Source organism: Sycon ciliatum, chromosome 4 (assembly GCF_964019385.1).
Source record: "Sycon ciliatum chromosome 4, ocSycCili1.1, whole genome shotgun sequence".
Taxonomy (NCBI): domain Eukaryota; kingdom Metazoa; phylum Porifera; class Calcarea; order Leucosolenida; family Sycettidae; genus Sycon; species Sycon ciliatum.
In genome coordinates, this window is record NC_088646.1 from 360,398 (window position 1) to 386,038 (window position 25,641).

Sequence of the window (25,641 nt, forward strand, 5' to 3'; positions counted from 1 at the left end):
CTGACCCGGGGTACCCCTCTTGAGCGGTTTATTATCAATCCGAACAAAAATTAAAAATTAAAAATGTGGATTTGGTAGGATTGTGTGGGTTTACGATGGCAGCTACAACAAAACGCAAAGCGAAACGCGCTCTTTTCGCGCCAAACCCGCCAAGGCGGTGCTAGAAAAACTAAATAAAAAGAAAGAAAAATATTTTATGTGATTCAAACGGTACTGTGATTCGTAAAAAAATCGAATAAAAAAATCCAGTGACAAAACTACAGTCATGAGCAGAAGGGTTTGAAGAGTTGAGAGAATCTTTACAATGGACTTTTGTAAGCTCCTGAGTTCTCTTGGCAAGAGTTGAGAATGGAGAATCTGTCTTCGTTGAAGGACGTTCTTGTGGACGAGGTGGCTCTGTCGGGACTCGAAGGTATGTTTGTTTACTCTTCACTGTGTACAGTTGAGATGCCAAAGTAAATGCCCTGATGCACGAAACAGCGTGGACTCGAACTCCAGGATATAGCTTTTTTTCTTGACATTTTCATTATCTGTATTGTTGTGGGCACAATGTATTGAGCTCAGAGGTGAAAAGGTACACTGTTCCACGGCTTAAAACTTCTCTTTCCCTTTTTTTCCCCTGAAACTCCCATGACCTGCAGTGCCAGCGTGCTGAGAAAAATATTTGCCAAAGGCATGTTCAATGTACATAACTGTACATACATGTTATATGCAAGCCTTGCTTGATAGTTACCCAGGTATGATGACATCATATCATCAAGTCAAGGCGAAGGACACACTTGAAAGTGGTGTTCCTGACTGCCAGGACAGCCAGAAGCAGTTTTTGATTGGTCCGGCATTAGCATAGCAGCCAGCCTGTCATACTGTGTGTATGATCAGTGGCAGGTGCACAACGTTATGCTCTCCTGAGCAGTAAACACGTGTTGATGGGTAAAAGTGTTGATCCGGCAATGCCCTGACCAACCGGACCGGTTGCGGCGGGCCTGCTGCAGCCAGAGACCGGTTGGTAGGGCTAGGGTCCCAGTCTTGCCACCATGTGCCCTGCATGGGGTCAAATCCCGGGTTCAGGGGCCCTCTGTATTTTAGGGGGATGGGTGAAAAACTGAATAAGGAGTAACAGCGAGGGAAGAACAATGAAGAGAAAGACAAGAGCCAAGACAGCCAATTACTAGCTGGCATCAGTCTTTTGCAGCCTGTCAGACCCGACTCGCATGCCTGCGCAGGACCGGTGGAAGCCGTTTTACATTGGTCTGGCCATACCATAGCCTTTCATACAGTTTGTGTATGATACGTCAGATATACACATGACCTCTCCGCAGTATACGCACTTTGGTGGCTCAACCGTTGGTCCGGCCATGGCCTGATCAAGCGGACCGGTTCCGCCGGCCTGCCAGTGCAGACAGGCAACTGAACCGTACATGATTGATGGTAATTCTCATTGGGTTTCTCCAAGTGCGAGGGTGACGGTGTCTGCGTGATGACCAATTCTCCATAGACGTTTGCCACGAGTATCTCGTCACCATGCACTGAGACCAACGCATATGGCCGATTGGTTTGCAGGCCTGCCTGCGAATCATGAGGTCCCGAGTTCAAGACCCGCGCTGGTAGCAGGGAGCGTGTAAACAGACTTTTTACGCGTGTTGAACTGCGCCGACACCCACGGTCAACTGGGTACTCACAGCTCAGAGTGAGAATAACAAGGATGCAGTTTACAGGGTTATGGGCCGTTACACGCCCGATTGGTTGAGAGACTAACCTTCTCTCCCCTGACTCACTTGTGAGGTCTGCATTCGCCACTAAGGTTAACAGGCATAGTGGTGGCCTGCGGATGCGAAGGCTAGTTTGTGTGTTTCTGAACATTCAAGCGATGCCGACGCGGATCCCGCGAATATTATTATGCACTGTAATTCCACCTCCACCGCATGCGCTCTCTGAAATGCTTTGTCAGTATCTACAACTTGGAGTCGTGTTGCTGGTTTGATGGTCGGCCAGAGAGCGCATGTGGTGGTGGTGGTGGAATTGCTTTATTGACAAGGCCGAAAGCTGCTGCTTACTGTAATTTCACAAATTTTCGGTGTACTTTTATTTTCGGTACTTTCGGTACGTCTGTTTCATACCTAGAATTTCAATGCACCGAACAAACACTAACACACATAATCCAATAGGGAATTGCTCCTCTGTACCTAAAAGGCCTTTTGCCCTCATTCCGAAAATATTGAGCACGTAAAATTTCTGAAATTAGAGTACCTATTTATCTAGTACCATGCATTGTAGTAAAAACCCTGAAAATCACTGTTTACCCTGCCAGTGTGCCAGCATGACTGTTGAGTAACTCCTTATGCCACTACTGTGCAATGGTGAGGTTGATGTTTGCAGGGAAGCTCTTACTCGTTTGTAGGACTTTACCCAGCACCTTAGGTTCAGATGAAGCCTGGTGAAACAGGTCATGCACTCGTATAGGTATCCTTGATGCTTGTGCGGTAGTCATGAATTCTTATGCTTGATGTGTATGGGTGTGTGTGTGTGCCAGCTAGTTCGGTTGGTAGGTACACTTATGCCTGATTGTGTTGGGTCTGTTGCCAACAGGCTCGGCCGCTTGAAGGTGTAATGTTGTACCTGCCACCTTTGTTGGTTCCAGGGTTCATATACTTTCTATTTGAAGTATACATACCTGTTAACCATGGACTGCTTCTGGCTAGATTAACTCTTGTGTAATCAATGGTGCTAGTGAAGCTTTTATCAGATCCACTCTGATTTAGCCACTCACACTAGTAGCAAGTATTACCTTCACTGGGGGCAGGGGTAACTGCAGTTGGATCCCGGGACGGATACCCTGATACCGTCAATCCTTTTTCTGCACCTTGTCCTCACCCACTTACTGAGGTGTGGTGAGCCCATAAGTGGGATCATTTTCAAGTCCATCCAGCGTTTTGGGGATTTCAGGGGTGTCGGCCGTTGGGCGGTTCAATAACCAATAGAGTCATCTTTCCAAGATTCCTTTTGAGTCTCTCTCCCCTCTCCCGGGGGGACTCACGTGACCAGTTTTGGCAGTGAGCAACAAGTACAGTACAGCAACAAGTACAGTGTGTGTGTGCGTGTGTATGTGTGTCTGTGCGTTTGTGTGTAGGTATTTCGCTGGAAGTGCTATGGCGTCGTTTACAGACTAGACAGTCGTTTCAAGCAGCGACTGATGACACATTGTATCCCTATGCATGGCGTGTGCTGGTGGAGAAATGCGGCGACATTAACTTTTACGCGCGGCAAACACCGTTTCAGGATGTGTTTGTTGTGGGTAACCTGAATCCACTGAAGACTGTAAAAGGTATGCTCACATTCTCAAGTGTACTGCATCAGTCTTGTGTGAACTTGGAGTTTCAACTTTCAACTGACCATTCTGACGTCTGTGATAGTTATTCACGTGAAAGTCCTTTTTTTACCTCAGAAATGAGAAATCCTACTGGGAGGGTGAACAGCAATAATTGGAGTATGAAGTGAAACGGTGTGTGGGACAGTGTGTTTGACAGTGCGTGAGGCAGTGTGTGAGACAGTGTGTGAAAAACGGCATGTGAGACTCGTATGTGAGATTGTACATGTGTGTATGTCAGTATGTGTGACAGTGTGTGAGACAGTATGTGTGACAGTGTGTGTGAGACAGTGTGTGAAAACGGCATGTGAGATAGAACAAGAAGAAGTGAAAGGCTTTTTTTTAACCTTTTACTTTGCCACAGTGCTTTCTGTAGTGGATGAGCATTTCCTCTCCTGGTGTCTCTTGTCTAACTGCTTGTTGACAGAATACTTTGGCTATAGTCCCAAGGACCCGTACACGCCAGTCAATGACAAAGAGAAAGGTGTACGTGGTCTGTGTGCTACCTATAAGACACGGGAAGATGTGACGGACGTGGTGCGATGTGTAAGCACAGACAAGACGCTCTGTTCCTACACGGAGGCCGTGGAAAAGTGAGTACAGCACTAGCACTTCGAAGTAGTTAAAAGTACGTGCATGTCATTGTCATGGTCGCTGCACTACATGGCAATGCACACCAGCCAGTACTGGCAATAGCTAGCGGCCTTGTTTGAACATTTCCTGTAGCTTTAAAAAAGGTATTTGCTGCAATGGAGTCTGCAGGCTTTATAAAAGGTATTTGCTGCAATGGAGTCTGCAGGCTTTAAAAAAGGTATTTGCTGCAATGGAGTCTGCAGGCTTTATAAAAGGTGCCACTGTAAATATTTTTTCTGATGTCTGACGAGAGTGTCATCCTACCTGAACGAACAGTTCTGTTTTTTTTGTGCTCTATTTATGCACATGTGGGTTGCTCTGTGTGTGTCTGTGTGCATGTGTGTGTGTGTGTACGTGTGTGCGTATGTGAGTGTGTGTGTGTGTGTGTGTGTGTGTGTGTGTGTGTGTATGTGTGTGCGTAGGTATGGCGAGAAACTGGTCATGGTGGCATCTCAGAAGCTGCGAGAGCGGGCCCTGTGGGGAAGAAGTGACTCACTTGCTCCCGTCAATGACCGCCAGTACTGTATTCTGGAAGTGATTGGCCGAGCACGGAGTCAAGGTGTCACACAGCGTGCTATACATTCCTATCTCAAGCTAGATCCAAGGAGCTGTTTCTATGACGTGCGTATGCTAGCCAAGTACAAGTTTATCACTATGCAGGTAAGTAGAGACATTTGCCTTTTTCTCTTGGGCAATGCATGCCTCTGTGTCACAGTCTTACTGCATTGTTTAACCACTCTTTACTTTAGAACATGACTGTGCTCTCACATCATCATCATGATGATGATGATGATGATGGTCATGACAGGACTGCTGTATACAATCATGAATGTCATGTACACTGTAGTATGCAGCAACTGTCTCATAGAGTTGTAGCAACTGTATGCTGTCACTGTTGCTGCTGCTGCTGCTTCCGCTGTTGCTTCCGCCGCTGTCATTGCTGCTGCTGCTGCTGCTGCTGTCATTGCTGTTACAGTTGATGTTTATCTGACACGACTGCTGGTGTCTGCGGTGCTCTTGTGCGCACATGTATGTATATGTATACATGACTGTATGTTTGTATGTATTCATGTGTGATTGTGTGTATATGTGGTTATGTGCCCCGTGTGTAACATTATTGTGTGTATTGTTTTCTTGTGTGTTGTGTTGTGTTGTATCACACTACACTGCATCATCAGCCATACGTGAATAGTCCTAATGAACGACCAGGGCGAGTCAAGACACCAATGCTGCTCTTGCCCAGGTTTGATCATCTGGTCTTTTCACCATTGGATGTAGCTGGCGAGTTGATGTCACGTTACTTGGAGGCTCAGCCCGGCTGTTGCATCAAATATGCTGACCATCAATGGCCGAGTCAAATTCATGTGAGTGACCGTGTGTGTCTGTTTGTGAATGGTGTGCTGATTTTGATATGTACATCCTCATTCAAGGCATCGTGATGTGTGTGTGTGTGTGAGTGTGTGCATGCATGTCATGATGTGTGTGTGTGTGTGTGTGTTTTCACGTGTGAGTGTGTGTGTGTGTGTGTGTGTGTGTGTGCATGTGTGTGTGTGTGTGCATGTGTGTGTGTGCATGTGTGTGTGTGTGTGTGTGTGTGTGCGTGCGTGTGTGTGTGTGTGTGCGTGTGTACACACGTGTCTGTATGTGCACGTGGGTATGTGTGTGTGTGTGTGTGTGTGTGTGTGTGTGTGTGTTCATGCGTGCGTGCACATGTACCTTATTTCCGGGGCGAGTATTCCACACTGATATACTAGTAAACGGGTTTGTTACAAAGCCATCTTACTTGGTGATATTCTCTTGGTTTGTGCACAGCCATTTCTTGCTCAAAGCTGCTATTATCAATTGCTGTTGGATGGGTATTGGCAAGTCGAGAACCCAGTGGAAAAGCCAAGTCTAAGGCGCAAGTCTAGGGCCAAAACCCCAAAGTCTTTGAAGAAGGAATCTTTGGAGCAGAAGATTGCAGCCAGAGATGGGACAGGTGCTGCTTCTAAACTTTTTGAGCGTGGTGTTGAGGTGAAGTTGGAAGATGGTGACGGTGATGGTGATGAGGGATACAATGCTGATGGTACTGAGCAACTCAAACCAGACTCAGCACTCTCTGTTCCCAGTACACCAACTGGAAAGAGGAAAGCGCGTGGAAAACGCGGCAGTGCAAGCAGTACCCCGGCTAGTACTCTCACCACCCCAGCTTCTACTGCTGCAAGTGCTGGCAAAGATAGCACTGTTAGTGCTACGTCAGCTACTGCTGCTTCGCCGTCTGCAATGGCTGCTGGCAGTGATGGGACAGCCACACCACTGGATGCTGCTAGCGTGGGAAACTCTCCTAGCAAAGAAGATGCAAAGCAACTGGGTATGTTCCGCCAATGCCTGTATGCAATGTGTTGTGTATTTCATAATTATGGTGATGGAGGCATGGTCTTCAAGTATGTGTGCCGTGATTGTACGCACATATGTATGTGTATGTTCACACAAGTGTGTGTGTGCATGCATGTGTGCGGGTACGTTGATATGCGTGTCTGTGTGCATTTTTCTGGGTGTCTTTGCTTGCATGTATAAATAGTAAAACATCGTTTGCATCTATTTCAAGATGGGGCTGCTGCTTCTTCCAGTCATGTACTAGTATATAAGTTTGTTTACATTGTTCGCAGGTCATTTGACTTTTTGGCATCCTGGGATACCATCACCCCTCTCACTAGTCTCAGATTGCAGGAGGAAGATGTAGCTACTTAAGTGTTTGAGTGTGAGTAGGTCAGACCCAGCACCCAGCACCCAGCACCCAGCACCCAGCACCCAGCACCCAGCACCCAGCACCCAGCACCCAGCACCCAGCACCCAGCACCCAGCACCCAGCACCCAGCACCCAGCACCCAGCACCCAGCACCCAGCACCCTGCACCCAGCACCCAGCACCCAGCACCCTGCACCCAGCACCCAGCACCCAGCACCCAGCACCCAGCACCCAGCACCCAGCACCCAGCACCCTGCACCCAGCACCCAGCACCCTGCACCCAGCACCCAGCACCCAGCACCCAGCACCCAGCACCCAGCACCCAGCACCCAGCACCCAGCACCCAGCACCCAGCACCCTGCACCCAGCACCCAGCACCCAGCACCCAGCACCCAGCACCCAGCACCCTGCACCCAGCACCCAGCACCCAGCACCCAGCACCCAGCACCCAGCACCCTGCACCCAGCACCCAGCACCCTGCACCCAGCACCCAGCACCCAGCACCCAGCACCCAGCACCCAGCACCCTGCACCCAGCACCCTGCACCCTGCACCCTGCACCCAGCACCCAGCACCCAGCACCCTGCACCCAGCACCCAGCACCCAGCACCCAGCACCCAGCACCCTGCACCTAGCACCCAGCACCCAGCACCCAGCACCCAGCACCCTGCACCCAGCACCCAGCACCCAGCACCCTGCACCCTGCACCCAGCACCCAGCACCCTGCACCCAGCACCCAGCACCCAGCACCCTGCACCCAGCACCCAGCACCCTGCACCCAGCACCCTGCACCCAGCACCCAGCACCCAGCACCCTGCGCACATTGTGTAATACATCCAGTACAGTATCATGTGTCATATGTCTAGCGGCATTGTCTCTCTGATGTGCTTCTTGTCTTCATCACAATTGCAAGAAGAGCAACAGCGGCGTCTACTGCGAAAGCCTTACAACCGACCCACTGCTGGCAGTGTAGTGTCACTGTTGAAATCGTTCAGAGCTGCCACCTCACCATGGGTGCATGGCAAGGAGAAGGTTGCTGACGCTGCCGAAGATGATGAAGATGGTGTTGTGCCCACTAATGGTAAGCAGCTAGACATCAGGGATGTACAGTGCACTCCACCATGACATATTCACATGAGGTGCACGTGCCTCTTGTGTCATCCACTGGCTATATGCCTGAGGCTGGTACCATCAAATTGGAAACATTTGCTGTGTGTTTAGTTTTCGATTTCTGGTGGCAGGCAGGTTAGTGACAATTACAATTTGGGAACATTCGCACGCTTTAAAGTGTTGAAATCCTTCCCCATTACGAAACTTGAGTAATGAAAGCTCACCCAAAATTTCCCGCTTGACAGTACTGCCTTCCTACCTCAAATATTCAATTTTTTTAATCTATACAAAGAGTATCATGTATTAGTAATACAGAGCATAATGAGTCGTGACATGTTGTCCTTGTGTCTTTGTGATATCTTACAAAATTTGAAATTACACTTCGGTATTTTAGCTTGGATGTTTGTTGTGTGTTCGTGTGCCGTGTGCCGTGTTGTTGTTGTAGCTGGTGAATCATCCATTGAGTTACCACTCGGTCAGCACATCTACTGGTTTGTGGAAAACACTGGCAGCGATGGAGCTCTTCTTGCCGTATGTACCGATGCAACATGTGTTTGGGCAGGCTAATGCCTGTTGCTAATGCCGAGGTTATCGTCCTCAATTTGAGCTCTGACTGTGCAAGAATTGTGCTACTCTGTGCTAGTTGGGACTCGGGGGGAGTTTTCTCTCATTTTCTGGTGTTAGTGTACTTCTATCTGTTTGTTTGTTTGTTTTGAAATATTTTATTCTCACGATAGCCTGTGTCCAATAAAAGAAAGTTGTTGTTGTTGTTGCTGCTGCTGCTGCTGCTGCTGCTGCTGCTGCTGCTGCTGCTGCTGTTGTTGTTGTTGTTGTTGTTGTTGTTGTTGTTGTTGTTGCTGCTGCTGCTGCTGCTGCTGCTGCTGCTGTTGTTTGAATTCTTTTATTCTCACGATGGCCTGTGGCCAATAAGAGATGTTGTTGTTGTTGTTGTTGTTGTTGTTGTTGTTGTTGTTGTTGTTGTTGTTGTTGTTGTTGTTGTTGTTGTTGTTGTTGTTGTTGTTGTTGTTGTTGTTGTTGTTGTCGTGTTGTTGTTGTTGTTGTTGTTGTTGTTGTTGTTGTTGTTGTTGTTGTTGTTGTTGTTGTTGTTGTTGTTGTTGTTGTTGTTGTTGTTGTTGTTGTTGTTGTTGTTGTTGTTGTTGTTGTTGTTGTTGTTGTTGTTGTTGTTGTTGTTGTTGTTGTTGTTGTTGTTGTTGTTGTTGTTGTTGTTGTTGTTGTTGTTGTTGTTGTTGTTGTTGTTGTTGTTGTTGTTGTTGTTGTTGTTGTTGTTGTTGTCGTGAGTAAGGCATACATGCTACAATGCATAGTACTACTGTTGGTTGTGCTACATGATGGGTTTATGCCTGTGTGTGTGTGTGTGTGTGTGTGTGTGTGTGTGTGTGTGTGTGTGTGTGTGTGTGTGTGTGTGTGTGTGTGTGTGTGTGTGTGTGTGTGTGTGTGTGTGTGTGTGTGTGTGTGTGTGTGTGTGTGTGTGTGTGTGTGTGTGTGTGTGTGTGTGTGTGTGTGTGTGTGTGTGTGTGTGTGTGTGTGTGTGTGTGTGTGTGTGTGTGTGTGTGTGTGTGTGTGTGTGTGTGTGTGTGTGTGTGTGTGTGTGTGTGTGTGTGTGTGTGTGTGTGTGTGTGTGTGTGTGTGTGTGTGTGTGTGTGTGTGTGTGTGTGTGTGTGTGTGTGTGTGTGTGTGTGTGTGTGTGTGTGTGTGTGTGTGTGTGTGTGTGTGTGTGTGTGTGTGTGTGTGTGTGTGTGTGTGTGTGTGTGTGTGTGTGTGTGTGTGTGTGTGTGTGTGTGTGTGTGTGTGTGTGTGTGTGTGTGTGTGTGTGTGTGTGTGTGTGTGTGTGTGTGTGTGTGTGTGTGTGTGTGTGTGTGTGTGTGTGTGTGTGTGTGTGTGTGTGTGTGTGTGTGTGTGTGTGTGTGTGTGTGTGTGTGTGTGTGTGTGTGTGTGTGTGTGTGTGTGTGTGTGTGTGTGTGTGTGTGTGTGTGTGTGTGTGTGTGTGTGTGTGTGTGTGTGTGTGTGTGTGTGTGTGTGTGTGTGTGTGTGTGTGTGTGTGTGTGTTGCTCACTGCATGCCTGTGTGTGTGTGTTGCTCACTGCACGCCTGTGCACCGTTGTGTTCTGTAGGATGTATGTGATTCATTGGTGTACAAACATGACCGCCACATCAAGAAAAAGATTCAGAAGAAAACGACTGAACGCCACTGGGGCTGGATTGATGCCATGCTGAAAGACATGGGAAGAGTTCGCAAGCACGTGTAAGCCACCAGGGGCGGATCCAGACCCCAAAGCTGAGGGGTGCGAGGATGAAACTTACATATTTTCTTTTGCAGTAGTAAACCAAAGACATAGTATGTTATGTGTGTTACTGTATAATATCATAATTACACATAGCACCAACATGAGTAGTATGATTAGTTACACATTGAATGTCAAAATTTACAAGTAATTTACGACTGTTACCGGTATGATTCTAGACACAGATTATGCTATGTACATGCTATATACACAATGTCAACTCTAGTCAGAATTCAGGGCGGCTGTTCCATTCCTCACTCCACATCCTGGAGAATGTTGGTCATCCTCATCTTCCGTGGGTGCTTGAGGGCGAACATGTCGACGATGTCAGTGACATCAACAGCCAAGTCGTAGCGGATGTGGAGTAGAGCTAGCCCGGTTAGTCTACTCTGTCCCATTGTACTCCTGAGGTAGGTCTTAAAGGGAAACTGAACGCCAAAAATAAGTATGGCTTATCCGAAGGGGAATTGGGCACTGATTCCGATGAGCTATGTCGCGAGCCGATCAGAGAAGAGGAACCGTGTCAAATTTCATAAATAACACCTTCCATATTTGGAAATTGGGCTTGATGACGTGCGTACTGCTTAGCTGTCACCATGCTGTGCATGCTCAGCAGTGTAATTGAATGGAAGAAAACAATTACTTTGGTGTTTTGCAGCTCTATTTCGTTCCCTGACGGTAACCAAATCTAGATGTAGGAATCTGTTGAGCAGGAGAGTGACACATGTCTTCCCGAAGGCTGTCCAGGCTGCAGTGGTGATGAAGAAGACACGATCATCACCCCGAGATCGATTGTAGCGAATTGGAAAACTCATGGCGAATTTGCTTCCACTCCAAGGCAATGTCGAGGTATGAAGGGTGCTTGTACTGCCTTCCAAAGTGAAGAGGAGATGAACATGGCTGTACATAGCTGTTGTTCTATGCCAACTTACTTACCTACTCTTGCTGGTACCGTAGACGTAGTGCTATATTGCGAATTTCGTGGACGAACAACTCTCTAGTCACTAGTGGCTAATGAGCAACACTAACAGGTGAGATTTTTAAATTTGACAAAAATTGTTTTTGTTTGAGAACTGACAGTGGCAGTCATTTGACTCAGTAGGTGTCTTTGCTGCTTCTTTCCCTTCATTCGTAGGGTTGTGCTTGAATAGTACAAGTGCTTGAAGTAAAATAAAATAAATAGAACATGTGGAACATAAATCTAATCAAGCATGAGTACATGTATTGCGAATTTCAACTTCAAAGCACATGAAATCACAATGATCACAAAGTTTATGGAATCAAGAGGACACCATGTGTTCAACGAACACATACACACATGCTGTATCAGTGCGTGCACACATGTACACATGTGCGTGCACCCCCACCCCATCCCACAGACATGCGCGTGCAGCGCGCACATCCATACACATGTGCATGTACCCCCCCCCCCCCCCCTCCCCCGACACACACACACACTCCTACCCATACACATGTGCGTAGGACCCACGCACACACACACACACACACACACACACACACACGTGTGCACAGACGAATACACAAACACACACGCCCTAACACACACAATATACGTGTAAGTGTACATGGTCTTCCTGGTGCAGATGTGAGGCCAGCACAATGGAAAATACCTCCATCAAGATGCTTGATCAAGTGTTGTGATAATGGCACTGTTTGTTTGTTTTTACAAAGAAGTGTGGGAAGGATTACTATGCGTTATAATTCATAATTGTTCTTTGCCTTGTACTGTGCAGACCAGAATGCTTCGCTATCAACTCCTGGCTTTCCATCGGCATGGTGTTCAGCTGCAGCGGCATCTGGTCCGGGGAGTTGAAGTTGCTGGATGGCTGCACTGACACAGGATGGGTTTGCGTTGGCAATGCGATACGGCAGTCATTCCACATCATGAGCTACATGTTTATGTAATTTATATTGTCGCTCGTCCAGCAACGTCAAGGCTCTGCATGTAAACACAGGAGAACACCATAATAAAAAATACTACTCATACTCAGGGGATAATATATTTGGATTAGCAATTTCGTGCCATTTATGGGTTCCTGTCTAAACCATGCTGTGATATTGATTTCTATCTGCTCACAAAGTACCTTGTATTGTAACAATGCTCTGCCTAATCACTACCCTCCGCCAATTATTAGATTCACACAATATTCACAACACAATGCTGTCTATTTACACTACTTCGAACTGAAATGCTCACTACTCTTCTCCCGTTTTCAGCTCCCTCTACCTTATGAATACTCTACATTACTGGTTTCGTTTCTACCCTTTCCATTGCTGCCAGCTCCCAGTCTTTTTCAATGCACAGCACCACCTTGAAATTTTTGTGATTTGATGTACACATACTTTGAAGTTGAAATTCGAACTACATGATCAGATTTTTGTTCCACATTTTCTATTTATTTTTACTTCAAGCACAACCCTACCGATGAAGGGAAAGAAGCAGCAGAGAGACACCTACTGAGTCTAATGACTACCACTGTCAGTTCTCAAACAAAAACAATTTTTGTCAAATTGAAAAATCTCACCTGTTAGTGTTGCTCACTAGCCACTAGTGACTAGAGTTGTTCGTCCACGAAATTCGCAATATAGCACTACGTCTACGGTACCAGCAAGAGTAGGTAAGTAAGTTGGCATAGAACACTCCTCTTCACTTTGGAAGGCAGTACAAGCACCCTTCATACCTCGACATTGCCTTGGAGTGGAAGCAAATTCGCCATGAGTTTTCCAATTCGCTACAATCGATCTCGGGGTGATGATCGTGTCTTCTTCATCACCACTGCAGCCTGGACAGCCTTCGGGAAGACATGTGTCACTCTCCTGCTCAACAGATTCCTACATCTAGATTTGGTTACCGTCAGGGAACGAAATAGAGCTGCAAAACACCAAAGTAATTGTTTTCTTCCATTCAATTACACTGCTGAGCATGCACAGCATGGTGACAGCTAAGCAGTACGCACGTCATCAAGCCCAATTTCCAAATATGGAAGGTGTTATTTATGAAATTTGACACGGTTCCTCTTCTCTGATCGGCTCGAGACATAGCTCATCGGAATCAGTGCCCAATTCCCCTTCGGATAAGCCATACTTATTTTTGGCGTTCAGTTTCCCTTTAAGGAGACGCAGGGCCGACACGCTTCGCTCACACTCGCAAGACGTGATCGGCATCACAGCTAGAATGGCTAGTGTGGCGAAGATGTTGGGGAAAGTGTGCTTGCAACACTGTTGGAGTGCGGCTTGAACAGTGGAGGGCAGAGAGTCTTCACCCACGCGGCTCCACTTCACCCACCAGTTGTCGTGCTCGGACGTAATAGATGAAGGTGCTGGCATGTCTTCGCTGTACTGGTCGATGAAGTGTTTCAGGGAGGCCTTCCAATCTGTTGTCTTCTTCATGACAGCTGGGACTGCCACAAGACCAGACGCTGCTGCGCTCTGGGCATCGGAGAAGCGAGCGTGGAGTTCTTGAAGAAGGCAATCAAGTAAAGGCGTGGTGATGGTGATGCGGAAGTGGTCCTCTGCTGATGCACCTGGTACGGTAGGGTTGGCCCGATGGACTGATCTCCCACATGCGCGAGGTGCCTTCAACTCGATGCCAGCATCATCAGCAACCTTCTGCACAGCTTCGTACCACTCCTTGTGCTTCTCTTCTACTTTGGTGCGCAGCATTTCCAAAGTGTCGTCTGTCGATCGTTGTCCTGACGTCCTGATCACGTGATTGCACACAAATCATCCGCGGATCCGCGCAGCGAGCCTGGGCCTGGCCTGACCTGGCCTGGCCTGACGGGTTCATTTGCACCCTTCGCACCCCCCCTGGATCCGCCCCTGGCCACTGTCTGTCTTGTTGTATCGCTTGCCCACATGTACACCTATGCCCACGATACATGTATTTAGCACTTGTACAGCTGTGCACATGCACACTTACTCTGGACATCTGTTGTTGATCTGAATGTTGCTACATGGGCAGTCAATCAAGTTACATGTATATGTATGACATCATGACGCAAGAGCCCGACCTGTCACTGTTCATCCTGCTGTCACATAGGATATAATTAGGCTGATGTCTGTATTGGGTTTGTCTGTCTGCATATGCCTGTGCTTGCATGTGTATCTGTGTATGCGCGCACACACGCGTGCGCACACGTGTGTGTGTGTGTGTGTGTGTGTGTGTGTGTGTGTGTATGGGTATGTGTTTGTGCACTCACACCTGTGTGTATCTGTGTGCTCTGCACCATGGTGTGTGTATGTATGTATACTATGATGTGTGTACCATCGTTTGTACCATCGTTTGTACCATTGTTTGTGTATGTATTTGTGCAGGTTGGTAGCTAAGGAGCACAAGGCAGGAAATGCTGATATGGTGTTGATTGATGCAGTATCAAAGAAAACCTCACACAAGCAGTTATCGGTTTTGCCGGACGGTTTCTCTCCATCAGTGACCTCTTCGAGTCAAGCAACACCCAAGAAGACGACAAGCAAGTCGGCAGAGTGTTTAAAGATAGAAGCTTCAGCATCTCCCGTTCTTCCGTTGTACCCGCCAAGCAGTAGCGTGTCGACAGGTGTTTGTGTTGGTGGTGTTGCTATTAGCAGCAGCAGCAACAACACCACTGACAACCCTATTCCCATCATCACCACCAGCACAGATGGAGACGCAAGCGCGGCAGACACAGGAGCGGATACAGCTAATGTAGATACCAAACTTGCTATGAATGTAGCTAATAAGCCACTAGACCCACAGCTTCTGCAGTCTTATCTGACTCCAGGTACACCGTCAGAAGACTCACTGCCTCAATCACCCAGTTCTGACCCAACGGCTGCTACTTCTAATCTGCTGCAAACACCCGGGGCACAGTCAGGAGCATCCACAGCCCATGAGAGCTCACTCTCACAAACTCCTATTTCCGTTGAACTTCAGGAAATGAAGAAAAAACAGACCACCACTGGTAAGTTGGCTAGGCGGTCGGAAATCTGCGCTCTCTCTCTCTCTCTCTCTCTCTCTCTCTCTCTCTCTCTCTCTCTCTCTCTCTCTCTCTCTCTCTCTCTCTCTCTCGCTCTCTCGCTCTCTCGCTCTCTCGCTCTCTCGCTCTCTCGCTCTCTCTCTCTCTCTCTCTCTCTCTCTCTCTCTCTCTCTCTCTCTCTCTCTCTCTCTCTCGTGGGGCTCCGTTTATTGAGGTGCGTTGAAATTTATTCTCTTTATCTTATTATTTCTTTTCTATAATTTCCCCATATGAGTTCCTATCAGTTGCTGTGAACACCTTGAGTGGAGAGCGCTTGCTCGAGCGTTGAACCGGGTTCTTAATCCACCATACCCAGTTCGCAAGGCTGGGCGGGGTTGTGAGCAGGCTTTCATTTCATCTTTTCTTATTATTTCTTATTATTTCTGCTTTTCATCTCATTACAAAAATTCTGCGCTTTTTCTCCATCTGCGCATAAAATCTAGACTGACAACCTGCTTGTTAAATCATGCACCTGCTTTCAGGCGTAAAAACCCTGTTGTAGAGGTCTCAGTCCTCATTTGTTAGACTTACCTGTCTTTATAAATGTAACTTACTCTCTCTCTCTCTCTCTCTCTCTCTCTCTCTCTCTCTCTCTCTCTCTCTCTCTCTCTCTCTCTCTCTCTCTCTCTCTCTCTCTCTCTCTCTCTCTCTCTCTCTCTCTCTCTCTCTCTCTCTCTCTCTCTCTCTCTCTCTCTCTCTCTCTCTCTCTCTCTCTCTCTCTCTCTCTCTCTCTCTCTCTCTCTCTCTCTCTCTCTTGGTGTTTTGCTTGTCCTGTTTTGTGAGTATGACATACATGTACATCTTGCTGTACTTAGCACACTGTACTTTTGGTTTGGTTCTTGTGCACCGGTCTCTTGCTTAGCTTCAAAGCGGATGGTTACCGCCTTGCAGCTGAAACGTCAGCAAATGCTCCTGGACTACATCAACAAAGAAGAAGTTGTCCTGACTAACCAAGCTGTAATGGTGAGGCACTGCAGCTACTGTGTGTACACTGTGTAGAAATGCAGCTGTGCTAGCTGGAATCCCATCCAAAGTGCATATTTAGCACCCTGGACTAGTCTTGCACAGCCCCTGACACCGTGGAAGTGCCACGCAAGCTGCTGGACATGCAGATGAACTGGTCCAGGGCACTGCCACCTTTGCACTTTGCGTTGGATTTCACCTAGACCCACTGTAGTATTACACTGCGGTAGTACAGCAATCGGATGTGACAGTACTGGTACCTTTGCGTTGGATTTCACTTAGACCCACTGTAGTATTACACTGTTTTAGTACAGCAAGGGGATGTGACAGTACTGGTACCTTTGCGTTGGATTTCACTTAGACGCACTGTAGCAAAACACAGTGTTAGTACAGCAAGGGGATGTGACAGTACTGGTACCTTTGCGTTGGATTTCACCTAGACCCACTGTAGTATTACACAGTGTTAGTACAGCAATCGGATGTGACAGTACTGGACCACCTAGACGCACTGTTAGTACTGTTACCTTTGGGTTGATGTCCTATCTGACATGCACTGCTAAGCGCTAACTCCCTAACCTTTACACGTTTACTTCTCTATGTAGACTTTCAGTGCACTAAGCACTGTAACTTCTGTCACCTTTTGTTGCTTCTTTTGTCTTGCGCTAATGTCAGTGTACAAAACCCAATGTTTCCTGAAACTCCCGATGAAAAAGCAAGAACATTTGATTTGGAGGTTTCATAGTAGCTTGACTCATCGGTGTATTGAGCTGAATGTGCTCATACTACTGCTGCTGCTCTCACTGCTGCTACTCTTTCTGCTGCTGCTCTCACTGCTGTTTTCTCCTGCCGTTGCTGCTGTTGGTGTTGTTGTCACTGTTACTGGTGTTTTGATTGTGGCTATATGTGTAATTGTGATTTGTACAGTACGGCCTTCAGAATGACCATGCTGTCAAACTGTCTGACCAGCAGGTGGCATGTAGGAAGACGGTTGTTCGGTGAGTGAACATTCATAACATGGCTACATGGGCCCAGTGCAGGGAACAGGCACAAGTATGTGTGTTTATATGTGTTAGTAACTGCTATACCTGTTCATCACTCTCATCTGCCAACAGTACGCCTTTGTCCTTTGTGGATCCATCAATTCAGCACAGGGGAATGAGGCCTGCGGTAATCCAATTGCCATGAATATTGAATAGTATTCATTAGTTGAGGGAATGGAAAAGGGAAAAATATAAATATTGACATTTCTCAAGGCCAGAATTAAACCAAGTGCGAGCGTGCCTTGTCCAACTCCTCAAACAGAAGAGATTGGTCAGCCACACCTTTTTGAATTGTTCGCCAACTCCAACGCAGCCACTTGATGGCGTGTGGGTGCTTGATCAATCATAATTTTCTTTTCCTTGATTGTTTGTTTAGTGTGGCCAGATGTTGTATTACTATTGGCATGTGGTATACCGGTACATGTACAGCACAATAAAACACATGCATTATCGCCACGTGTGAATAGTGTAACTTGATTCGAGGTCAAGTTAGTTTGGCCCGTTTTTCACCAGTCGTTCATCTGCCTGCGGGTGAAGCTTTCTTGAAAATTATAATAGAGACTGTGGTTCCGGGGTACGATTTTCCGTACCAAAATCCGTATGGGCGCTACGGATTTTTTCCAGGCGTGCTCCATACGATTTTTCGGCACGGAGAATCCGTGTGGACTGGCTTTCATACGAACCATGTTTCGTATGGAGATTTTGCGTCATCGGATGCAGAAAGATTTTTCGCGTACAAATTTGGTACGAGAAACATCGATTTTCCGCGGGAAGTTTTGATTTCGGTACAAATTTTCAAAATAAAAAGGCATAGCGCAGGAATGTGACATTGTTTGCGATCGTAACCTAGGCAATGACGGCAAACACATAAGTTCCGTACTCCGGAACATTTCACTGCTCGAAAACGACGTATAAAAAATCCGTAGCGCCTCTACGGATTTTGGCACAAAAAATCGTACTCCGGAACCTCCCTAATATGTTTTGTGAGCTGTAAGCAGTGTATGTAAGCTGTGTGTGTTGTCAGTGCTGCTGGCCATTGGAACTTCCAGTACGTGTTGGTGTTGATGTTGGTATTCTGTGTTGTTGACATTGTGTTTGCATATGCACAGAGCTATGCAAGTGCTTGCTGAGAAAGGCTTGGTCCAGTGCGTCAAGACCAGTACCGAAGCTCCGTCTGGAAATCAGACATCGGTAGGTTGACACCTACTAGTATACATCATTTCATTTTCATACGAGTTCATGTGCTTTTTATGAAGAATATCTCGCAATCACAATGATGTGTTGAATAAAACCAGGGTGTATGCTCCTGGTCATCTCTGTAGACGCTCTTGTGTCGTCTCTGTAGACGCTCTTGTGTCGTCTCTGTAGATGCTCTTGTGTCATCTCTGTAGATGCTCTTGTGTCGTCTCTGTAGATGCTCTTGTGTCGTCTCTGTAGATGCTCTTGTGTCGTCTCTGTAGATGCTCTTGTGTCGTCTCTGTAGATGCTCTTGTGTCGTCTCTGTAGATCCTCTTGTGTCGTCTCTGTAGATGCTCTTGTGTAGTCTCTGTAGATTCTCTTGTGTCGTCTCTGTAGATGCTCTTGTGTCGTCTCTGTAGATGCTCTTGTGTCGTCTCTGTAGATGCTCTTGTGTCGTCTCTGTAGATGCTCTTGTGTCGTCTCTGTAGATGCTCTTGTGTCATCTCTGTAGATGCTACAGCACCTGGTGCATAATGTTACTTTGAGTGCACCCACCCACCATTTTCTGTTATGTCATCATTGGCATTTTCCTCGTGCTTGTTCTCGATGCCATTGGTGTTTTCATTGTGCCTGTTGAAAGTTCTTTTATTTGGAATGTAAAGACAGGGTTGTTGCTTTCCCTCGTATCTACCACATTTTCACACATATCTCTCTCTCTCTCTCTCTCTCTCTCTCTCTCCCTCCCTCCCTCTCTCTCTCTCTCTCTCTCTCTCTCTCTCTCTCTCTCTCTCTCTCTCTCTCTCTCTCTCTCTCTCTCTCTCTCTCTCTCTCTCTCTCTCTCTCTCTCTCTCTCTCTCTCTCTCTCTCTCATGTGTACATTTGTGTAGGTCATAGCCTGGGTGAGCAATGCCTTGGATGTCAAGAGTGAGGAGGTACCACGGCGTCTTCGACTGCTTCTTCCTATGACCAGAGAAGATCCCCTCAATGAACTCCACGGTGAGAGAGAAAAGAAGAAGAAGCGATCTCACAAGAAGAAGGTGAGGTGATGTTTTGTGGTTTTTAAAAGTGTTTTCCGGTCTGATTTGCTGGACAAGTGTTTGTATGTATGGATTCCAATTGGTAGGTTTGTATTGTATGCCTACTGGTCTGTCTCTAGGGCTTTTATGATACACGTGTGTGTGTGTGTGTGTGTGCGTGCGCGCGTGTGTGTGCATATCTGTGTCTGTGTCTGTGTGCTTGTACGTATTGTATATGCTCCGTTTAGCCAAGTAACTCCATGTTGGCCAGCGATCTCAATTATGCGGACGGTGATGCAGTCGATGGAGCAATGTCTGACGCGAGTGAGAAAGTTGGCGAGGAGCTAGCTGACGACGAGGATGCTGAATCATCGCCGGCTTCTACCGAGCTGTTGTTGGTATGTACTATACTTGTAGTGTATTCACTATAAGCATGTGTAGTTACTATAAGCATGTGTAGTCACTATAAGCATGTGTAGTCACTATAAGCAAGCATATTCACGATAAGCAAGTATTCACTATAAGCAAGCATATTCACTATAAGCATGTGTAGTCACTAATAATAATAATAATAAACACAGCTCGCATCTTCCCTGAACCTGTTAGACAGGAGCAGAGTCGACGCATCTGTCAACAGTGTCAAGCCAAGTTAGTCTATCTCCTGCAGCTTGGAGAGCGCTCTCCACGGAGAGATCCGCTATAAGCAAGCATATTCACTATAAGCGATCACATTCACTGTAAGCAAGTGTATTCACTATAAGCAGGCACATCCGTTGCAAGCAAACACATTGTACCTTGTCAGGTGCATCAGACACGCTACGGTCACTACGGTATTGGCCTCAGCACTCGTTGTCACAGTCACCCCGTGAATCAATAAAATGCACTGATTTGGGCTGTAAATTTCCAAACATGTTCAGAGGAGCCAGCCCAACTCTACGAGCAAATTGTAGTTCAGCTGGCCCACTGTACCACCCTAATGCATACCTTGCAACGCCCCTGCCCGTGCTAAGAGTACGACTACTGATATTGTCCATAGCTGTCTTGCTGGTAGTGTTATGCTGTAGCATGGCCTTGACTGGACCTGTTCTATAAGTTATACTGTATGCTGTAGTACAGAATGTCAGGGCTCACCACGACCATACAAAGCGTCAATAACGGTCATTTGGATTTGACCAATCAGCGCACAGCAAAACGGGCTGTTTCTTGCAATTGTGGGGTGTTTTCTGAGTGGAGCTTGGCTGTATTCGTTGGTTTTAGACATTAGGCCATTGTGGATTCGTGTTCAGAAGGTGTGTCTTTGGGGGGTTACCGTCTCGAATTTTTCGATTTGGCCTTCGTTTGGCTGAGATCGGATGGTGAAATCACTCAAACGCGAAGGCGTGCAAACAAGTGAATGAAGAGAAAATTAGAAATCGGGGACGGTAAACCGATAGAGAATTCCAAGACCTTGAAAATGAGCTATCGATGATGAGAATCGGCCAAGGAGAACCGCTGTTCTACTTTTTTGAAGACATCAAGGTCGGCCGTGCGTCGCCGCGCGCACCAACAAAAACTGGCAGCCGTGCGCATATCTGCAAGTGCAACAAGAAAGGGCGGAGGAGACAGCAAGCGTTCCAAGTGAAGAGTTTACCTTCGTGTTGACTCAAGCTAAGGACTCATGCCAGTCAGGGATCATACTAGTCACCTCTCATCATGGTCATGACTAAGGGATTCATTTGTGACAAGGAAACTCCCCACTCGCAGCGTGAAAGCTGCGAGGCCAAACAGAAAAGAGTGTGCCGAGTCGCGATCAGGAAACGCTGAGTTCTACTGACAACATTGGTTAGCTAGGCGCGGCAAATTCTTGTAGATGCCAGGACTCAAGTTCACCAGTACCCCACGGACATATCTTGGTCGACACCCACCAGCGGATTGAGAAAAATGACCAAGATTGCTTGGAGAAAGGACGTCTTCTCCGCGTGTCTTTCTCGACATCAAACAACAAGATTCGCTTCGGCACTGGCCCTTCGCTGTACAGAGTAGACCAGGAAGTCGTAAAATACCGGTATTTTACGACTAGACTGTACATCGCCGTACATCGATGAGCATGAACTCGGGTGCGTAGCCGCTATGACTGCACAAACTCTGGCTTTGGCGGCATTCAAAATGGTGGTCGACGCTTTTTGAATTTTGTATGGTCGTGGTGAGCCCTGAATGTAGAAATCTTGTGCCTAAACAGCCGTTCAGTCACGATTTCCAGTGCTGTTTGTCTTTGTGCTTGCTACTGTGTTGTTTCATACGGACCGTTCTAAATCATGTTGTTTTTGTACTTTTCTGTGTGTGTGCATGCATGCGTGCGTGCGTGTGTGTGTCATGTATGCACATGTGTGTGTGTGTGTGTGTGTGTGTGTGTGTGTGTGTGTGTGTGTGTGTGTGTGTGTGTGTGTGTGTGTGTGTGTGTGTGTCCATCATGCGTATCTTGTGATTGTCTGTGTACAGTACTCCAAGCATCAGAAAATGCAGCGTCTGCGCATTTTCCACATCTACTTGTTCAGATTGATGTTTGGTCGTGCGGGAGACTTGAAAGGACCTAACTCTGATACTGAGTGAGTATATGTAGTACTTTGGTAGTGATACATTCACCACTGTGCAGTCAGTGTCACACACCACTGTGCAGTCAGTGTCACACACCAGTGAGTAGTGCATCGTGCACTGTCACACACTAATGAGAAGTGCATACAGTTACACTGTACAATGTAATGAGAAGTGCATACACTATGCAGTGTCACACACACACACAGTAACGAGAAGTGCATACACTATGCAGTGTCACACACACACACACACAGTAATGAGAAGTACATACACTATGCAGTGTCACACACACACACACACACACACAGTACTGAGAAGTACATGCACTGTACAATGTCGCTAGTGAGTAGTGCATTCACCACACAATGTCACATACTAATGAGAGTGTATGTACTCGAAGTACTGTACATGATCACACGCTAATGAGAGGGTGCATGTGCAGTACAAGGTTACACATTAATGAGAAGTGCATCCGCCGTACACTGTCACACACTAGCGGTACTAAAAAGGTATATTCTACTCAGTTGTACCTCCAGACTCTGTCGGAGGACGAGTGTTTGGCAGTTGCATCAGCTTTTTGAATTCCCATCTTCTCGAGAGAACGGCTGAGGACATGGCCAGGCATCGTGACCTTTGTCACTACTGCTGCTTGTGTACATTGCTGCAGATATCACTTGTGACTACTCAGTGACTGTAATAAGTAGGACATACATGTAGGCATGTACACTAGGCATGTACACTGTTGGTGGGTGGGATATTTGTATGGTGGAGAGGGGTGGTACAGTCGACCTACCCTTATAACGATAACCTCTATAACGATATTACCCTTATAACGATATTTTTCTGCCAAACCAAATCACTCCATTGACTTGTGTATACAATGCCTTACCTCTATAACAATATTGCTATAAGTTTCCGTGCATGGCACGGTAAGTCTGTCCCCGGGGAAAATTGCGGGAAAAAATCGCAAAAAACGCGGGGGAAAAACGCGGCATAATATGGCATAATTTGCGGTGAATTTGCGGTAAATATGCGGTAAATATGCGGTGAATAATATTGATGTGCGGAGATTTTCAGTGAGTATGTAGTGAAATCAATCAGTTACAAGTCTCTGGTGTAAGCACTCGTCATATTTGAGTAAAAAGCCGCCACGATGAGACGTTGCTGACCGAACAGTGCGTTGTGTGTACGTGTAGTGCAACAAAAAAGTTCAAAAAACGCGGGAAAATCGCGGAAAACGCGGTCTTTTAAAAAATCGCAAAAAACGCGGAAAAAAACGCGGCCGCGGAATCGCAATTTTCCCCGGGGACAGGTAAGTGGAGTTATGCCTGGTTCACACTAGGCCGATTTTCCGGCCGACATGGACTCGTACGAAAAATCCTCAAGATCGGGTCGAAAATTGCATAGTGTGAACTGTGTTGTCGTACAGGGTTCCGACAAATCTGCGGCGATTTTCTTGTCGCACTAGTTTTCGGCCAAGTATCGACTGGTCGATATTTAGCCGAAAAGCCGGCCGATTTTTACTGCTTGCACGTGATGGAGCGGTCATCGGACCAATCACGGTAGGCTTTTCACCATGACAGCAAAGAGCGTCGATGTCGAGCTCATGACCTCTTGTACTTTTGTACTCTGAGTCTTGATGAGATGTAAAGTTCTACCAAAATTTCATAACCCCCATGAACTCTTGCTTTTATGGATAATCGATGCGACTCTATTGCGAGTGAGTCGTTCCCCGTGTGTGAACAGGCCGTCCGACTCAGTCGACACAGTCGGCAGACTCCATGTCGGAGTCGGTGTCGGAGCACCGGCCGGAAAATCGGCCTAGTGTGAACCAGGCTTAAAGGGGAAGTTAAGGCAAAAATTAAAATTTCACCAGTTGTAGTCTTCGGGGTGCTGAGTCGAATGGTCGTGGTCCGAGGAAGCTGAGACGCTCCCTTCCTACTTGAATCCCAATCGAACTCACGCACTTCCACCGAAACTGGGTGACTGCGCCCTACTACATGGGGATTTGTATGCAAAATGTCACTAAAAGCGCCATTTCGTTCTTATAAAAGCACGGATGACCGCGATTGGCCCATATGTTGTAGTCTTTTGGACGCTGAGTCGACTGGTTTTGGTCCGAAAAGGCTGCGATGCAGCGTTCCTCCTTTATTCCCAATCGAACATGGTTGAACAAGTGGTCACGTGCTCCTGCGTACGCCAGTCACCTGGTCACCGTGCCTGCAGGGTACAACTTACTAGCCTGTTTGACCTTTTTTGGGTGCAGTCCTGTCACTCGAGTTGAACTCGAGTTGAACCTTGGTGTGAAAGTTGTCACCTGCTGGCGTGGTGACCAGGTGATTTGGGCACCCAGGCGCACGTGACCACTTGTTCAACCATGTTCGATTGGGAATAAAGGAGGAACGCTGCATCGCAGCCTTTTCGGACCAAAACCAGTCGACTCAGCGTCCAAAAGACTACAACATATGGGCCAATCGCGGTCATCCGTGCTTTTATAAGAACGAAATGGCGCTTTTAGTGACATTTTGCATACAAATCCCCATCTCGTAGGGCGCAGTCACCCAGTTTCGGTGGAAGTGCGCGAGTTCGATTGGGATTCAAGTAGGAAGGGAGCGTCTCAGCTTCCTCGGACCAAGACAATTCGACTCAGCACCCCGAAGACTACAACTGGTGAAATTTTAATTTTTCGTTGTTCTGCACTATTTTTGTTTCTATGCATAACTGGAAGCTTGCTGATCATGAATAACCAAGTACTTGGTGGGTTTCGGAATTTTTCAAATTCCTCAATATTAGACCAAATGTCGGTAATTCTTGGTATTCGTATGAACGTTAGAAATGTTCACTATTGATGTGGAAAACAGCTTTTTTCAGGCCAAACCCTATATGAGATGTGCTCCCCGGTCCTTTGGCAATACAACTGGCCTAAAAAATCAAGAGAAATTTGGTAATATTACATAAACACCCTGCGTCTTTCTTTGATGTTCCCAAAAGGGAACGTTGGCCGGATTCGATACCCAAATGTACCCTATTATGGTAAGTTCTCTGGAATCAAGCCATGCCCACATATCCCTTGTCTGAAGTATTGGGGAAGGTGAATATAACCGGAATAAAGACTTTTCAAGTTTCCATGGTGCCTTGAAAATCTCCATGGCAACCATAATTTTGTCGAACGGCTATTTAGCAATGCGTGGAATGAACCGAGGAGTCGCCTCCAAGGGGGTTGATTCGACACCGATCGATACAAAGTCCCTAAATTATTTGTTTTGTCTTTTTCGAAACTACAACAACTCGTTCAATAGACGTTACAAATTACAGAGGCTTCATGCATTCATCCTGATCCGTTGCTGCTTTTCCCCGCGCGCGGTTGAATTTTTGTCAAAAAATAGCGTATTTTGTAGTAAGGTATGGCTGATGGAGCTTTCTACGGGAGGAGAGTCCTTCCTAAAAGGACATCCAGAATAGTTACACTGCTGGAAGCTGAGGAAGCTGTTGAGAACTCGGATCAACCTGAGAACCTGGTCATTTTGCCGCCGAGCACTGGTGACGCAAATGTCGATAGCGATGTTGAGGACGGGCGTGATGATTTACTGGATGACGACCATATCATGGAACCTGCAGGAGAGATGGAGCTAGATGAGTACGAGTCTGAGGATGAAGATTATGAAGTTCATGGCTCTGATGATAGCGAGGATGAGGGTAGTGGTGAGCCTGCGGCAAAGCG

General features: G+C 46.9%; 1 protein-coding gene and 2 long non-coding RNA genes across 4 annotated transcripts in view; 2 read left to right on the plus strand and 1 right to left on the minus strand.

Moving 5' to 3' along the window:
- The first annotated feature begins 275 nt into the window (after positions 1–275).
- Positions 276–25,641, plus strand: part of LOC135813756 (uncharacterized) — a 69,133-nt gene continuing 43,767 nt past the window's right edge. The window contains exons 1-16 of one of the 2 annotated variants that reach the window (XM_065326762.1): positions 276–412; positions 3,128–3,322; positions 3,792–3,957; positions 4,420–4,657; positions 5,176–5,361; positions 5,810–6,347; positions 7,637–7,804; positions 8,279–8,364; positions 9,966–10,096; positions 14,472–15,094; positions 16,011–16,111; positions 17,036–17,106; positions 18,261–18,342; positions 19,218–19,367; positions 19,595–19,744; positions 21,825–21,931. In XM_065326762.1, coding sequence (XP_065182834.1) covers positions 349–412; positions 3,128–3,322; positions 3,792–3,957; positions 4,420–4,657; positions 5,176–5,361; positions 5,810–6,347; positions 7,637–7,804; positions 8,279–8,364; positions 9,966–10,096; positions 14,472–15,094; positions 16,011–16,111; positions 17,036–17,106; positions 18,261–18,342; positions 19,218–19,367; positions 19,595–19,744; positions 21,825–21,931 — 3,056 coding nt within the window. In that variant the 5' untranslated portion in view covers positions 276–348. The remainder of the gene's footprint in view (positions 413–3,127; positions 3,323–3,791; positions 3,958–4,419; positions 4,658–5,175; positions 5,362–5,809; positions 6,348–7,636; positions 7,805–8,278; positions 8,365–9,965; positions 10,097–14,471; positions 15,095–16,010; positions 16,112–17,035; positions 17,107–18,260; positions 18,343–19,217; positions 19,368–19,594; positions 19,745–21,824; positions 21,932–25,641) is intronic. The other variant, XM_065326763.1, reaches the window with a different exon arrangement.
- LOC135813762 (uncharacterized) lies at positions 10,992–12,527 on the plus strand. The gene is made up of 2 exons (XR_010553126.1): positions 10,992–11,167; positions 11,891–12,527. It is a non-coding gene; the product is annotated as an uncharacterized LOC135813762 (long non-coding RNA).
- On the minus strand, positions 11,786–12,791 carry LOC135813760 (uncharacterized). Its single transcript, XR_010553125.1, has 2 exons — positions 12,683–12,791; positions 11,786–12,096 (listed from the first exon to the last, which is right to left on the minus strand). It is a non-coding gene; the product is annotated as an uncharacterized LOC135813760 (long non-coding RNA).